The sequence below is a fragment of the Oreochromis aureus genome, linkage group 1 (genome assembly GCF_013358895.1).
Source record: "Oreochromis aureus strain Israel breed Guangdong linkage group 1, ZZ_aureus, whole genome shotgun sequence".
Taxonomy (NCBI): domain Eukaryota; kingdom Metazoa; phylum Chordata; class Actinopteri; order Cichliformes; family Cichlidae; genus Oreochromis; species Oreochromis aureus.
In genome coordinates this window covers 30,297,331-30,314,959 of record NC_052942.1, presented here as the reverse complement: position 1 = coordinate 30,314,959, position 17,629 = coordinate 30,297,331, and the positions used below count along the sequence as shown (strand labels likewise).

At 38.9% G+C, this 17,629-nt stretch overlaps 1 protein-coding gene across 1 annotated transcript; it reads left to right on the top strand.

Annotated features, from left to right (window-relative positions):
* The first annotated feature begins 723 nt into the window (after positions 1-723).
* On the top strand, positions 724-17,256 carry gnb5b (guanine nucleotide binding protein (G protein), beta 5b). The gene is made up of 13 exons (XM_031743032.2): positions 724-771; positions 1,534-1,683; positions 6,514-6,625; positions 8,095-8,231; positions 8,405-8,446; positions 9,591-9,667; positions 9,773-9,905; positions 12,473-12,616; positions 12,827-12,918; positions 13,457-13,505; positions 15,054-15,150; positions 15,435-15,601; positions 16,751-17,256. The coding sequence occupies exons 2-13, from the start codon at positions 1,558-1,560 to the stop codon at positions 16,760-16,762; spliced, it is 1,188 nt and encodes a 395-aa protein (XP_031598892.1). The 5' UTR covers positions 724-771; positions 1,534-1,557; the 3' UTR covers positions 16,763-17,256.
* Positions 17,257-17,629: the final 373 nt, after the last annotated feature.

Genomic DNA, 17,629 nt, shown 5'->3' with positions numbered 1-17,629 from the left:
TACTGCAGATGTCAGCTGACCCGTGGTGCAAATCGGTTCCCAAAAGTGCTCTACTGGACTGAGATCTTGTGACTTTGGAGCCCATTTGAGTACACTGAACTCCCTGTCACAGTCTAAAAACACTGATAAATGATTTGAGCTTCGTGACACGGTGAGTCATCCTGCTGCAAGCAGTCATCAGGTGTGTTTTCACTCTGAACTAAGTGATCAGACTGTGGGTTTAAATGATGGCCAACTGATACCAGCTGATACTGAGGCCTCTTCTGCTTCAAAGTTCAACACATTGAACATTCAGACATGCTCTTCTGCATACCGTAGCTGTAACGTGTGGTTGTTTGAGTTACTGTTGCCTTCCTATCAGCTGGAAGCACTCCAGCTATTGTCCTCTGACATTAATGAGACATTTTCACCCACAGAACTGCTGCTCACTGAAATATTTTCACTTTTTCTGTAAACCCTCTGCAAATCCGGTTGTGCTTATAACTGGTAAATTGGTGCCATAAAGTAGTTGTGCAGCTGGTGGTGATCCAAAAGACTAATGCACTGGGGTTACACAGTAAAAGTAACCTCCCAGGCCTTACAGGTAATGCTGCAGGAGTGTATAAAGCATGGCGGTAAAAGCAGAGCAGAGTTGGGGCTTAAATGCTTCACTAAGAAGCTTACCATTCCCTCTCTGTCCCTCACTGACAATCCTCTTCACTAGAAAACCTCCACTTAGATCTCCAGAGACAAGCACCTGCTCTACGGAGGGGGGAAAAAGTATTTAGTAAGGTAAGATTTATTGTTATTTGTTGATATGGCAGCTAACTGTGGGAATTGACTGGAAGCTGATGTTTTAGATGTTAAGGTCTCTGCAGTTTAGTTAAAAACATCAAAGACAGTGTCAGATATTTTAAATGTATCCAAATGTTTAAGACATTTGATACAAAAGATCCTATGAGGACAACTTAAACAGAGAGTAAACAGAAAGTTGATATGTGATCACATATCAAAGGACAGTAAGAAGTTCAAATGAAAACTAACTTTATTGACAAGTTTGTGTGCAAACTTCTCACTCAATGCAATCTAACAACATGACACTATTCTGTTCAATACATACATTATTTACACATTATGAGTTATACTGTCATGGAAAGCCAATAACATGTAAAGATAATTCATTTCAAATGAGGGAAACTGATTGTATTTCAGTTCAAATGTATATAATTGTGTAGGGAAGCGATAAAATGTTGATCCATAATTTGGATGACCATATTTAGTTCAAATTTGGAAGTCCTTTATCATGCACTGCCATGAACTCTGTGTTGCTGGATGTGTGTGGTTCCCAGAATAGCTGCTCTCCTCAGAGGAGGATCAGGCTGGAGTAGATTACCAGCTGCTTATCTTCTGTACAGCTCCACACACACAAACGCAAAACAAGACAAGTGGTCAGAGCTGAGAAAAGAAACCAGAAGAGCCACAAAGAAAACCCTCCAACATGTAATCCTGATGATTAATGTCATCTTTATGTGTGTGTCTTGTGGGTTTCTGCAGGTGTGCTGGTGATCCTCCGTAGCCATGTGTGACCAGACTTTCATGGCGGCCACTTTTGGCCCCTGCGACAGCTGCAGTAAACCGAGTCCTCTGATGAACATCTACATTAAGAACGAGGCCACCAACTACTGCTCCCTCTGTGTGGAAATGGTAATGTTCTCCTCTCATTTTCATCCCTGCACCTCCCCCCAAAAATGAAACAAAGGCAGCATTATGCTAATGAATGTCATTGTGAATGACTGTAATGAGTGTGTACTGCTGTTTAACTGAAATACAACAGAGCATGCACCACTTATGATTGTTGTGGCAGTCTCGAATTATTCATTACGATTATATAAAAACAGCCCGAGTCCATATTTATAACATAATCATTCATTATTGGCTCATGCAATGCATACCAATTAACAAGATGTAGCCTAATTTAAAAGCTGATACTGCATTTATGTAAGTAATCTTATGATTGTGCAACAAATTTATACCTAAGCAGTCAACATTTTCTAACAGAAGGTTTTTGTTTTTAGAGAAAAGGTCTTCGCCCTTCAGGGCTGGCAAATAGCCTTTAAGCCACAGGTGTCGAACTCCAGGCCTCAAGGGCCGGTGTCCTGCAGATTTTAGATGTATCCTTGATCCAACACAGCTGATTTAAATGGCTAAATGACCTCCTAAACATGTCTTGGTGTTCTCCAGAGGCCTGGTAATGAACTAATAATTTGATTCAGGTGTGTTGGCCCAGGGTGAGTTCTAAAACCTGCAGGACACCGGCCCTTGAGGCCTGGAGTTCGACACCCCTGCTTTAAGCTAATCAACCATGTCTACTAAATTTATTAAGTTGAACATAAGCATAGATGTCATGTGTAGCCCTTGTGAAAAAAAGTCCTCTGTCCCTGATTTAAAAGCTTTATACTTGAGCAGCTACCACCTAACAACATTCACATGATGAGACATCTGTTTCTGCAATACTGGCAAATAATGCCCAGATTATTCTTAACCAGAGTATTCTTAACTCACCAATCGAGGGATAATATATACTCAACAGTGCTGCAGGATGTTTTTGTCACTAATGCTTGTTGCCTCCAGCATCACTAACCTGAATGCTACAACCTTGCATATCTGGAGGCAGATATTTTGCTAGTGCCCTTTAAATATAAAAAAATATGTGAGTCGAGTATTATCTGCATTTAGGGAACACCTAAATACTGTTTAACTCTGGTTTTGAGCTTGGTAGCTTGCTCCATTTTATTAATTTAGTTGCCTCATTCTGTAGATTAACTGGAGATTTTATTTTTTTGTTAAATATTGTAACAATTTTATTACTTTGAAATTATTCACTTTACAGAGCTAAATGCCAGTGTTTGTAGTTTTGACAGGTGGAAACCAGGTTAGCTCGCCTGTCCAAGTTACCGTACTTCCATGCTGGAAAAAATGCTACTATTCTAATTTGCATTTTAATTTTTTCACAATATTAATATTAAGTGTAAACAAATTATTTTCTTGTTGTTTTTTAAATGTATTTCTGCCAGTGGCTTGGGGTTAGGGTTAGTGGTAAAATCAGGACGTGCTTCTACATGTGAGGGACAATTTTAGTTTGAAGACACTCACACTTTTGAACTAATGACCCATCGCTCATCAGCACCTTTTGACATGTACACACACACACACACACACACACACACACACACACACACACACACACACACACACACACACACACACACACACAGGAAGTGGCTCTCAGCTCACTTGACACCAGTGTCCCCTGTGATCATCTCCAAACAAGGACAGAAATATCTTGATGCATTCTCAATCATCCAGGAAAGTAAATCTCCAAAAGTTGAATCTGTTCATCTGGACATAGCGTTTTGTGGGAGAAACGTTTCGTCACTCATCCAAGTGACTTCTTCAGTCTCAGCTGACTGCAGGTTTCCCCAACACACACTGATCAATGGCCATGAGTACCATTCACAGAGAGTTGGGGAATGGCTGCAATCACAGCATTGTAAGATGGTGACAGATGTACCCTTAGGCCCCCTCCTCGATTCAGAGATGGTCTTTCCCTTTTCACGTAAATGGCCTCCTTGACTCCGCGCTCAAACCAGCGTTCTTCCCTGTCCAGGATGTGTACATCCTCATCGTTGAAAGAGTGTCCACTGGCCTGTAGGTGTAAATAGACTGCAGAGTCCTGGCCTGATGAGGTTGCTCTTCTGTGTTGTGCCATCCGCTTCGCTAGAGGTTGTTTGGTTTCCCCGATGTATAAATCCTGGCAATCCTCCTGGCACTTAACAGCGTACACTATGTTTTTGGCGCAGCGTATTTTGGGGTTTAAAAGCCACAGAAACCCGGTGTTTAGAAAAAATGCGTCTCAACTGTTCCGATACTCCTGACACATATGGGATCACTACAGGTTTTCGCCTGGGCAGCGGTTGTCCTTCTCTCCTGGATCGGCTGGAGCTTTCTTTGGGTGCCTTCCAGCTTTGACAAAAGTCCAGCTGGGATAACCACATTTACTCAGGGCCTTCTTGATGTGCTGTTCTTCTGCCTCCCTGGCCGCTGTGTCAGTGGGGATGGTGTTCGCTCTGTGTTGTAGCGTCCTGATGACACCCAGTTTGTGCTCCAGTGGATGATGAGAGTCAAACCTTAGATACTGATCCGTATGCGTAGGTTTACGGTACACGGAAAGACCATCTCTGAATCGAGGAGGGGGCCTAAGGGTACATCTTTCGCCATCTTACAATGCTGTGATTGCAGCCATTCCCCAACTCTCTGTGAATGGTACTCATGGCCATTGATCAGTGTTCTTTGATCAGTGTGTTTTGGTCAGTGATTGTTGATCAATGGTCATGGGAATTTGCATAATTATGATTAAGGAACTGACCTCACAGCCCATTGTTCCCTCAGTGGGCTGGTTTCAGTCATTATGCAAATGTACTGTTTATAAGGTTTGGGGAAACCTGCAGTCAGCTGAGACTGAAGAAGTCACTTGGATGAGTGACGAAACGTTTCTCCCACAAAACGCTACGTCCAGATGAACAGATGCAACTTTTGGAGAAGGACAGAAATACACTTCCTAACATGTACTTTACATAATATTAACGTATCTGCTTCAATTAAACAAGCAATAGATCTGTAACAAAGGATCAGACTACTTACTTTGATTCTATTCAGGTTTGATGTAATGATTATGTTAGATAACATTTGAAAAGCCAGTGTGGGAAAAATTGTCAATTTTATTTGATATTCACTTGCAGAAAAGGACATACACACACATTAATCACTATCAACATGGCACGGTATTGAAACTGCAGCGTGTTTAGACATGCTGTATCATCACCTGCTAGCTAATTCATCAAGCTTTATGTGTGCTGCTGCTGTTGTTACAAAAATGTATAGGTGGTACCGCTATGGGTTTAAAGTAAACTTAGTTTAATAAATAAAAACAATGATTAAATTCATTTAAGTGGTAGTGCACAATCATCACCACCACTCATTAAATTCTACTAAAACAGCTATTAACAGAATGTGAAGAAACAGCTACTCTGAGCTTAAGTCATAGAAATCTCTTTATTGTGCTGAAGAGACATCAGGCAAAGTTAAACAAGGGCTGGGCTATACTTTCATGTAATACCATTTATTACCTAAAGATGGCGCAGGAAACAAACTGACCAGTAATAATTTAACCTATTTAACCTTTTATTTAAAAGGAGCCTGAAAGATGACGTCTCCAGAAGGAATATGATAAACAAACTAAAAGAAATATAAAACATTTTTTTAGCATCAGTAAGAGCGAAGCGAACTGAGCTATGTGTCAGGGTGGTACAGGGCGGCAATATGATAAAGGGTTACCTAGGCAACCAGAGCCTGGAATCTCCAGTAGTGGCAAAGTGATGCAAGAAGAGCGACTCACTAGCACTGAGAAGTGTGGTAGAAAAATAAGAGCTGTAACTGTTTTACTCTGTTCTTTGTTTTGTGAAAGCTTTGTTTGTCTGCACACAGGTTAACGTAAATGGGAGTGTACAAGCAGTGACCCTTTGCATGTGCCTCAAGGCGAGCAGAGCAGCTCTGGTTTATGCATCTTGCATCTGTGTTTAAGTCAATCTGGCTTCACTCTATTAGACTCCAGCCAGCGTGCGTGCGTGAGAATCAAGCTTTAAATATTGAATCACTTCTTTGTTCATAGCCACTCGTTTGCAGACTGTCTTACCTTCTGTGACTGAGTTGGTCCCTCTGCAGACATTTCAGTAAATAATATATAAAGACATATAGAGGCTCTCAGTTTTATTTCTTTCAAATTTCCACCACAAAAAATAACAAATAAAAAAGTATAACAACATTTTCTAAGATTCAGGTGGTTTTTAATTTTAATTTTTATAAGCAGGTGTTGGGATAGATTTACAAAAGCAGTTTGTATATGCAAAATTATGTATAATATACTTCGTATTTTTGAGATATTTTAATGTAATTATAAAATAGAAAACAAAATATTTTGAAGGACTGTCTAAATTAACTTTAATTAACATTTTCCAGAAAAAAACTGATGAAAAGCTAAAAACTCAAAATGGGATTTAGACCTACCTTTTCCAGAATTGTCCCACAAACTTAAACTGAAGATTGAGTGTCAGCGTTCTCATATATAATGCCTCATCACTATTTAAACATCTTAATATTTTCTCACATAAAATTTTCTCGCATAAATTTTTATGTTAAATAACAACGTGTTTTGAAAGCAGCTCTCATGCCATAACTGAAATGTGGGAATAAGACAAAAGGTGGAGACTGAGGAGCTCCCCGTGAACAGCGGTGCAGGGAGCAGTGAGGGGGAGGAGGCTGAGCAGAGCAGCGGAGTGCAGCACGCGCAACAGCATCACTCTCGCTCTCTGGGACTATTTAAACAAACCTCTAATCGCCAACCACCCGCTTCTCCCAATTCTCCCTTGTTTCCCGCTCCCTTCCTCCCCTGCTCTCCTCTTTTCTCTGCTCTCGAAGATGGCTTGTCAGGGGCTCCAAAAAGGGGAAACCCTGGAGTCACTGAAGCGGGAGAGCGAGACTCTGAAGAAGAAGCTGGAGGAGGAGCGAAACAAGCTGAACGACGTGGAGTGTAAGTGATGAATTAAACAAACAGCAAAACGAGCTTCAAGCACTCTGCTTCTCGTTTTCTAATGAAACATTTTCTTATCTGCTTAAAATATGTAGCTGCCAGCTGTTTGACTTCTCTCTGAAATTTTACATGGGGGGGCAAAGGAGAGGTTTTGACAGGGTGAGGAGGAAGGCAGTGTGCAGGGGCGTTTCCAGGATTTTTATTTTAATTGAGGGGCAAAGGGTGGGAACCTTAAAAAAGCGGGGGTGAGGGGGGCACTGGATATTTGGTCATGAATAAATCTGGTATAGAAAACACTGGAAATATACTGCTGTTAGTTAAAAGTGCTGGGGAATGAAAAACTTTATTTAATAGATCAGAATTACTGATTAATGTTTTTTTCACTTAAATGTTACAGCTGCCTTTATATATAATAATCATAATAATTTAGGGTTACAGTCTATGAAGCTGACATGCAGAGGCAACAGTGCATCTGCAAGGACAAACTCTTTAGCGTTATGCCCACTAATGCTGTAATTTACAGGCAAAGCTAGCAATGATCTAATAACAAGTATATTTGAACTACAAAAACATTACATGACAGCAGCTTTGAAAGCCAAGTTTACTAAATATCTATCTGATAAAAGCATTGACTATCGACAGTGATGTTCACTGGCAGAGTGAGAGCATCAGATCATTGATATTTAATAACAGGCTAATGTGCATTTAAGTGAAATGTACAACAACAGAGCATTAGCAGTTGAGAAATATAAAAAATAAATAAGTAAATAAATATTTTCAAACTGACACATCTAAATTAAACGTGTTTATTTTTTGAACCGTTGTCGTAGACATGCAGGTCGTCTATAATCCATCAGAGATAGCTGCAGCACCTCCTTCCCACAGCTTTGGGGTGCCTTAAATGAATGAAATTATACTTATATAACTTTAATTTTCTGTCTCTCCTGGTCTAATTTAATTTAATTTTCCTTTCTATCAACAAATGTTTTTATTTTTTTAATGTTTGGCCTCAAAAAACTTGAACACTTTTCAGGTTTGCAATGCAGTTCCAAATAGTGTGACCTACAATAATGAGTATTATCTAGTTAAAGTGCTTGTATTACAGTTCACTACAGACTTGCAGATCATGCCTATTTTTGTTTGTTTGCTTGTGTTAACTGGGCACTCTTTCAAAATTGAAATTAAAATTATCATACCAATTTATTTGTGATTAGGTCCTGAGTCACTTTATTCCTTCCCCAGTTAAAAATCTAGAGTTGATCTGAGAAAGAGTTTTTTTTTTTTAGATAAAGATTATTTTGATTATGAAACTGTTAGAAAAAAACAGCAAAATGCACAGATTTCTACATTCATAAAAACCGGTTGTATTACTAATGTTTTCACTTCCTTTTCACTAGTAAATTGTGCGTGTGTGCGTGTGTGTGTGTGTGTGTGTGTGTGTGTGTGTGTGTGTGTGTTTTACACCTCAGTGCACCAGGTGGCAGAGAAGGTTGAGGTGTTGAGTGCTCTCTCCATAAAGACCAGACGTGTGCTGAAGGGTCACGGGAACAAGGTGCTGTGTATGGACTGGTGCAAAGACAAGCGACGCATGGTCAGCTCATCACAGGTATGCACCTGCTCACACACACACACACACACATACATACACAGAAGATGTAGTATCTAAAGATAAATATTGTGTTGTTTCTGAGACACAGCAGTGTTTCTGTTATTCTGTGTTGTCCTATTTGTTTTTGTGCGTTTATTTCTTCATTAAAAGACTTCATTTCTCTATCCTAGGACGGAAAAGTGATTGTCTGGGATGCATTCACTCTTAATAAGGTGTGTAAACCTTTATCTTGCGTTTTTGTGTGTGTAAGAATTCCTTGAACTTTTAGTGTATTTTTTATTATTCTTGCAAAATTACAAAAAAAACTATGAATTTCATGTCTATGAAATTTGGGAACTTGGACACATGAGCGCTGCATTTACAAGACTTAATCTCTTCATTTAAAATTTACTTAATTAATTAATTAGACCAATATTCTCAAGTTTCTCAAGTTTTTTTTTTTTTAACAGGCATGAATCTGTTGAATCTTTGCTGCAGTATAAATAGGTCTGTAAAGTTTAGCTTCTTGTTCTGCTTTTCTGTGCTTTTCCTCTCCTTGCAAATTTCTGGAAAGGAAAAGAGGAACATTTTACGTCAGGGGCCTGCAAAATATGATAATCTGCTGCTGTGAATCTTTCACGCTTCAGTCCAAATTGAGTCATCTCAAGTTGCAGCAAAATTTACATTACAGGAATTTTGTCCCAAGTTTAAAAATAACAAGTTTCATTTTTTGAGTAAATATAACATATAATGCATACTGTTACGGCACCATTAATGCTCTTGCATTAATGCTAATGCTCATGTTTTCAGTCTACCTTAATAATTTCCCTCAACATAAAAAAAGATCAGAATCAGTCTCCGTCCCAAAGAAGGTAAACTATGTCTTTAGGGGAGATAAATGAATAGGCCTCTTCTTCCCAATAGCCCCGTATAACCTCACCCGGTGGTCCACTCTGTTATGTAAGTCTGAGTGATTTTTCTCTTCCTCTGAATGCTCAGATGCATGTTCAGTCACCATATGTGCTGGTGTTGAGAGGGTGAGTGGGCCATCCTATATCCTCAAAGAGAGAGAAAGAGGACTTGACACGACTATATGGAAATATGAATTTAAATATTATCTATCCATCTGTCCCCCATAATCACTCAGTGTATGTGTCCAGCCTTAAATGATAGCCAGGATTCAGCTTTTCTAACCGTTATGCCTCGTGACGGAGGAGGCATAAGTACACTGAATTTAATCCCCATTAATACACACCACATCCAGATTAAACCACAGCTGTGCACAAGCTGCCTTGCTTGTTTTTATGTTAAAAAAGAAGATGTGTGTTTTTCTTAACCATAATAACCACTTTTTTTTCTTTGCATATTTTTTTACAGGAGCATGGAGTTCCCCTGCCGTGCACGTGGGTGCTGGCGTGTGCTTATGCCCCCTCAGGCTGTGCCATAGCATGCGGGTAGGTGGAAAGATCTTTGTGTTTAATCATGAATGGTTATCTGTGACTACTTTGTCGCTGTAACTGGGGTGAAACCCATTACTATACATTTGCTTTCTCCCAAAGCGGGCTGGATAACAAGTGCTCAGTGATCCCGCTGTCTCTGGACAAAAATGAGAACTTGGCTGCGAAGAAGAAGTCGGTTGCTATGCACACCAACTATGTGTCAGGCTGCTCCTTCACCAACTCTGACATGCAGGTGAGCGACGCATCAGCTGGTGGAGCTTCTAGGGGATGTGGTCCTCCAGGCTCAATACAGGCCTCCCAAATAGCCAGTAGAAGTCCATGGTAGCATATTCAATGCAGCCAACGAGTGCAACAAGGATTTTTCTTTAGTTTGAGCCATCCCTCCTTCATTACATCTAATAAGTCTTGTTGTTTCAAGGAATAGTGACCGTTATCTTCTTCATTTTTCTTTTAAATACTGGCTTCCATATGTTGAAAGTTAGGGGTCTTTTCTGCGTTTCCCCCAGCAGGAAATACAGGTAGGGAGAGGAAGAGAATCAAAAAGGGAACATGAAGGAGACGACCTGAAATATTTGGCATTAATAATTTACTTCACTTTGGCCCTCGGTGAGGCACAGGAACACAGTGGGAGTGGAGGTAAAATGAGGGCAGGGGAGGAGAGGAGAAAGGATATGGGTGGCAGGGATGAGGAGGGGCCGGAAAGAGACGGGGGGGGGGGTATGATCCTCTCTCATGGGTGTATTAATAGACACTGAGTGGCTTTTATCTAAAGAAGAGTGGAGCACAGTGATTTGAGGGCAGAACATTTAACACAAAAATACACACATGCATGTCGTCTTCCTGTCTGTCTTCTTTTTTTCTCCCTTCAACACACTGTCACGCATGCCAGTCTTTATATTTTTTTAAGTTCCCGCTATTTTTACTGCAGCAGTGTGTAGGAGACTCAATTGAGCAGCTTTAAAATCCCTTCAAGTCTAGATTACATGCTTTGATTGTGTAGTATTTGTGTATATGCGTGTGTTAGCTCAGATTTTCAGCTGGTGCTGTTGTGCGGTTTCACTGAGTAATAACGAACCAACCATGAAAGTTTTAAGGTCAGGCAGGTGGTGCGTAAAGTCAGAGTGATGCAAAGGCTCTCCGTCAGATCGCAGAGATTTTCATCTGTGTGTGTGAGTAATTGTGGCTTACTGATAATTATATTCCTGTCGAAACTGGAGTTACCGCTTGGTGCAGGCAGGATGTGTGGTGTTTTTTGTGCCTGGGGTCATCCAGCAGGAGCTCTCTAATCCACCAGCCGGCAGGGACCTCAGATGTCTGCATGTGTCTCTAAGTGCCCATAATCTGTTTTCATCAGAGGATTTGTTGACATTTTGTCTGCTTCTTTGTATTCAGATACATAGTAAGAGTTTTTATAACAGAGAGGATGTACGCTCATCTTCCACACGTTGCAAAAGAACCTGCCTGTTTGTGTCATATGTATGTATTCTGATGACGGTTTCTCGATATGTTGTTTTGTTTTGAATTTTATTTCATTCATGTATTTAGTTTTTAGTTTTTTAAATCTTTTTATTATTAATGTCCTTTTAATGCTTATGTAAAGCCCTTTGATTTGTCTTGTGCATGAACTTTGCTATAGAAAAAAAAAAAACCTGCCTTGACTAATAAATAGGAAAAGGTTCCTCTTTAGATCAGATTTCCTGGCAAATTAACTGACAACCCCTCAAAGCAATCCATCCATAAAAGTACTGAGAAGTAAAAACAGTCGAACACTTAATTTTAAAAAAGTGCTTTATTTGACCATAATTGCGTAATGATTAGGAGCACACTATCTAGTGTATTATCTGTTTCATTTCTACGTAATTGAACTGAGAAATGAAACCAAGCAGCTAAAAATAAATTTAAAGAAGGAGGGAAAAAACCCAGCAAAGATAAAACTGCTAATCATATGTCTGTGTGGGTGTTTAAGGTAAAGAACATTCACTTCTCTGAATTAATCAAGTCTTAGAGTTTACAGTCATGTGAAAATGGCTGCTTTCACAGGACACCTCATGATTCAGTAGTTTTTAGAACCACATTTCGCAGCAGAAAAAACAAAAATAATCATTTTATTTTATTTTTCAGCCATTCTGCTGTAGATTCGCTGGCGTGCTTGGGATCATTGTTCCGTTGTATATCCCAGTTTCAGCCAAGCTTGGCTTTCCAAACTATTTTAATATTTCTAAGCTTCCCTTTTGTTTAGTTTCTATGGTCTGGGTTTCACTGGCTTCAAGGTTCTCGATTGGGCAAAGATATTTAAAAACATTTCCCTAAAAAACTTTTCTAACCTCAATCAGGTATTGGTACATGCCTTTGTGACGTTTCATGCCATGATTTCTTCAATCTACATCTCCAAAAGTTTTTTACAGGAACTCCCCAGTGCTGTGGAAAGGACTGTATTTATTTTGACTGCTAACATTTAGATATATTTCAGTGTTTCTGCACAACATATTTGAAACATTACACATCAAAAATCAGAGGTTTGTGTATAGTTAGTAAAACAGGATGGAAAAAACACACTGACAATGGTGTCTTCAGTGTAATGTGTTCTGTGTTCAAATCTGCAGTTTGTGCTTTTTAGTTCAAGTTTCCATTAAATATGATTGAGTCATAAGTGATGCTTATCATTTTAGTTGCTAAAGTAGATTGGGTTGTTCAAGGGTTAAACAAACAGACATGAGTGATAAAAAGTGTTGTATATATAAAGGAGATGCATGGCCTTGCTCTTATATTCATGCATCTCTGTACGTTTGTGTCTGCTAGCTCCTGACCTCCAGTGGCGATGGCACATGTGCATTGTGGGATGTGGAGAGCGGGCAGCTGTTGCAGAGTTTCCACGGTCACACAGCTGATGTCCTGTCCCTGGACCTCGCCCCATCTGAGACTGGAAACACTTTTGTCTCTGGGGTGAGAGCGAAAGAGAGAGAGAGAGATATTCTGTGGATTGGTTTGAGATTCATGTGGTCTTCTTCAGGGGAAACCCTGTAATTCTCTTCTTTATGTTTGGTTTTCATTGAACTATGATGAAGAAACTGGGATTTTACCGAAGAATAACAGTATTTTCTTCGTGCGCCTGTGTGTGTCTGTTTATCTGTATGTGTGTGTTTGTGTTGTCAGGGCTGTGATATGAAGGCCAATGTGTGGGACATGCGCTCTGGACAGAACATTCAATCTTTCGAGAGCCACGAGTCCGACATCAACTGCGTGAAGTGGGTCCTACTTTTTTAAAAAGCTTAAGTGAATCATAGTTTCTTTATTTTACAAATGAAACATGGATCATTTCTTTGACAGACATTTAAAAGCTGTAGCCAAAAGGAGGAAATGGAATAAATCAAAATCCATGAAGAGCAAAGCCACATATGTTCACGCATTTCCCAGACATGACTGAAGACAGCTGCTGCCTTTTGATGTTGAGAGAAAAAAAATCAACAAAAATAAATATAATAGTTTTAATTTATTTCTGAGACATTATCTTTACATTTTTGTATATTCTTATAGATATTTTTCGAGTGTGTCAACAAAAGGAGAGTATTGAGAAACCAACACATTTTTCATTTAGAAGACTAGTTTGTGTTCTTGTGTTGTTCATACTGACTGAGCTCTGTGATGCAGATCAAGCAGCAAAATAATTTACTTACTTCAAAAGAAAAGCTTAAATTAAAAACAGAATCAGTCAGTTCCCTTTTCAATGGAAAGAACATCATTACTGCATCATTTCTAATCCTGCTTTTGTCTGTTTGTGCATAGATACTACCCCAGTGGAGATGCATTTGCATCCGCCTCTGATGATGCGACGGTGAGTCCTGTCATGTAACCTGCTCATCTGTTTGTTTTGATGAGCTCATCAGTGATACTACCTAATTGACTGTCTCAGTTCCTGCGTGGAGCAGTAATATTGATTCACGGAGCTCCCTCTGAATCATTTTTGAAACATTATTAAGCATTATTGTAAACTCTGTGATTCACTTTTTCTTATCAAGGCATTTATAACAACACTAATAGTTTTATTTATTATAAAGGTGCTTTAAAAGCAGCGCTACAAAATAGATACAAAATAGACATTAAGAGTACAAAACAAGATAAAAATGAGTATAAGCTTAACCTTAAGGATGACATTAAAATAGAAGTAAAAAACAGAAACATACCAAATGCAGAAAATCAATACAGAAATATTAATAAGAGACTAAAAGCAATGACAACAAAAGACATTGAGATGTTATTGCACTAAAATATTGTACTTTAGGTTGTTTTTAGTCACATTTTTTCAATCTCGACATCATGTAGTACTCAAGCCAGACACCCAAGGTTTTAAAAAGCATATTAGTTATTAATAGCTTTATTACCCTTAATAAGGTATTTTTAGGAAAAAACGTGTAGGTCAGTTTTAAAGTGCATAGTTAACTGTTATTAAATACATTTAAAAAATGTGTTAATCTAATTAAAGTAACAAATCCTGTAAGGTATTATGAGTGTTATAATCCAACAATGAAAGTGTTTGTGATCTTATTATCAGCCCTTATTTAGACTTATTAAGATGTAAAATTGTTATTATCGATTAATTAACTTAGTATAAAGACTTATTGTCATCAGTAAAATTCTTTCTAAAACAAACTGGGACACAAGCTTGGACTGGGATGAAATGATTCCTCATTAAACCAGCAAAGCTTTAGAGACTTCATGTTTATGGAAGAAAGCAGGACTGTACTGATACTCTGACCTGTGGTTCCAAGCTTACAGCTGGATCAAATTGTACAACTACATTAGGTTTTATATTAGCAGACAAGTGGCTGAGGCGAAAGGAAAAAGCCATTGATGGGAGAAATTTTCCTTCAGTGCTTTCTGGCAGAAATAGCTTAAAGCAGGAAGACTTTCGTTGTCTCCGAACAATAGTCATTGTTGAGATTGTTTTTTAAACTTAGCTGACTCATTTTCCAATTTTGAATTTCCTTTTTTCATCTTTAAGTTGCATTTTGAGGGAGTTTTTGTTTGAGACAAAGGTCCTTTTACAAACATTAAACATGTGTTAAATTGTTACTAACATTTGTCCCGTGTACATGTACAGAGATGTGTAGTCTGTGTCATGAAACATGTATAGTTTTATGCTGCCTCTGAGGTTGGATTTAGGTTAAGTGTTCATTATTTTTCCTGTCTCGCTGTAATTTGATTGGTCACATTAATTATGGCGTGGCAGGAACAACGCCAACATCAGTTTAGCTTTAAAAGCAACCTCAGTCTTGTTGCTGTGATTTACTCTGATAATCTGCACTGTAGGCCATTTACTGGAATAACCACCGTAGTATGTTTTTAAATACGGGTTGTTTCTATGTTTTCTGGTTTTTCAAAGTGCCGTTTCTATGACTTGAGAGCTGACCGTGAAGTGGCCGTCTACCAGAAGGACAGCATCATATTTGGCGCTTCCACCTGTGACTTCTCTCTGAGCGGTGAGGAGTCGGTCAAACACTCTTTAAATTGCTGTAACAAATGTTTTCAGTACGTTTTGGCTCAAGAAAGTTTGAGAACGCTTTGGTTCTCTGTTCTGTCTCAAATTTAGATTTAAAATTTAATAGTACAGTATTTAATGTAAAAAAAATCTGCGCTTTCAACAATCATTATTAGGAATTTCACCTTATAATTTGTGAGTGTCTGCTTCCCTGTTTTTTTTAGAATTCCCCACTTCCATTTCATCTATGTCTTCACCATGTCTTTCTCTTTCTTCCACCCTCAGGCCGTCTGCTCTTTGCTGGTTATAATGACTATACTATCAACGTATGGGATGTTTTGAAGGGCACTCGTGCCACCATATTGTTTGGTCACGAGAACCGTGTTAGCAGAGTGAGAGTGTCACCTGATGGCACAGCGCTCGGCTCAGCTTCCTGGGATAGCACTTTACGGGTGAGCTGGAGTTTCTCAACAGGATCAAATTATATTTTCCGTTTTATAAAACTCTTGTTTTGGGTAAACAGTAGGCTTGTTTTGGAATTTACGGTGGCTTTTTAATTTAAAAATATACTTTATCTTGCGTTAGTGAGTGAGTCATTTTATAAATTCACTAGCCACTTTATTAGGCACACCTTGCTAATACTGGATTGGACATCCGTTTGACCTCAGAACTTCTTTAATTCTCTGCGAGATGATTTGAGCTTTGTAACATGGTGTGTTATCCTGCTAGAAGCAACTATCAAAAGATGGGTACACTGTAGTTATAAAGAGGTGGACATAGTCAGCAACAAAACTCAGGTAAGTTGTGGTGCTTAAATGATGTTCAGTTGATAGCGAGGGACACAAAACGTGCCAAGAAAATATCCTAAACACTCTCACACCATCACCAGCAACCTGAACTGTTGAAACGAGTCAGGATGGATCCATGGTTTCATGTTATTTATGCCAAATTCTGATCGCACCATCTAACAGAAATTGAGACTCATCAGACCAGGCAACATTTTTCCAATTTTCTGTTATCCAAGTTTGGTCACCCTCTGTAAATTGTAGCCTCAGTTGCCGGTCCTTAGCTGACAGCGAGCGGCATTCTCTGTGGTCGTCGGCTGGTGTAGCCCATCTGCTTCAAGGCTCAACATATTTGCACTAAGAGATACTCTTTTTCAAGTTATTATTTAAGTTAGTGTTAACTTCCTATCAGCTGAAAGTAGTGTGAGCATTCTCCTCTGACCTATCAACAAGGGATTTTCACCCAGAAAACTGCTGATTCACTGGATATTTTCTCTTTTCTCAGTAAACCGTTGATATGATTCTGTGGAAAGTCCCAGTAAATCAGCAGTTTCTGAAATACTCAGACGAGCCTGTCTGTCACCAACAGCTACACCAAAGTCACTTAAATCACCTTTCTTCCCCATTCCAATGCTTGGTCTGAGCATGCCTACATGCCTAAATGTTGCTGCCAGGTGACTGGCCAATTAGATATATGTGTTAACGAGTAGTTGAATGGGTGTACCTAATAAAGTAACTGGTTAATTTTTATTTTTTTAAATGTAGCTACAGACATACAAATGTATGTTTTTAACTCTGCACTTCTGTCTCATGCAGGTTTGGGCCTAGAGTTTTTATTGTGGTAGTTTCCAACAAAGGTATCTACATTTGGTGGCCAATAATCCCTAAGCCCAGCCTGAAATACTAGCACTACTTCAGGTGTGTATTGAAGAAACCTTCAGTCAGCCAAGCCCTCAGATGTCTCTGAATGAAAATATTCAATAATATCTATAAAGTGGATATTTGTTTAAGCAGAAGTTGGTATTCCCGGTCTTTGTTATTGCTAGCCTGATGACTGATGCTAAATAATTATGTTATTTTTAACATAGTGTGAAATATGTATTCCTCTAAAGAGCCAAATAACCTTTAGAAATCATCTGCATGATCAAACTTATGTGTCATACTGCAAACAATATTACCGATTGTCATGTAAATAATGCCCACTGTCACTTTTCTTAAGAAGCTGTAGTTGCACATGCTGTTAACTGTATTGTGTATATTGTCTCTAGTTTTTGGTATTTTGCTGTAGCTGATGTCATGATTAAACACAAGAAGAGAAATTTGAATAGAACCTCAGTTTTCTTATTTCAAAATGCATATTTTATTGTGGGAGAAATAAAGATTTTCATGTAGGCTACAGCCACTTCTACCCTGGCCTCTACTTGACACACAGGATACTATATATATCCTTTTAATGCACTCATGTCTAACCACACTCTGAAGATGCAAATGCCAAAACATATAAGGCTGACCTGATATGGCTTAACAAAGCATACAGCAGCATGTAAAGACTTTAGTAAATCCTCTCATTTTAACTGATTGTGCCTCTCAAGCTGCATTCAACTTCAGCCTCCCGGCATTCGGGATGACCTAGATTCGGTCCCAGTGGCTGAAATTTGCATTTCTTCTGTTCTGGGAAGGGGAGAGATGTAAATA

What these genes read in the sequence shown, in the direction of transcription:
- gnb5b (XM_031743032.2), top strand. Translation starts at nt 1,558, where the DNA reads ATGTGTGACCAGACTTTCATGGCGGCCACTTTTGGCCCCTGCGACAGC. An exon ending in GGCTGTGCCATAGCATGCGG is followed by an intron (nt 9,668 to 9,772) that starts GTAGGTGGAAAG and finishes TTTCTCCCAAAG; the next exon opens with CGGGCTGGATAACAAGTGCT. An exon ending in GAAACACTTTTGTCTCTGGG is followed by an intron (nt 12,617 to 12,826) that starts GTGAGAGCGAAA and finishes TTGTGTTGTCAG; the next exon opens with GGCTGTGATATGAAGGCCAA.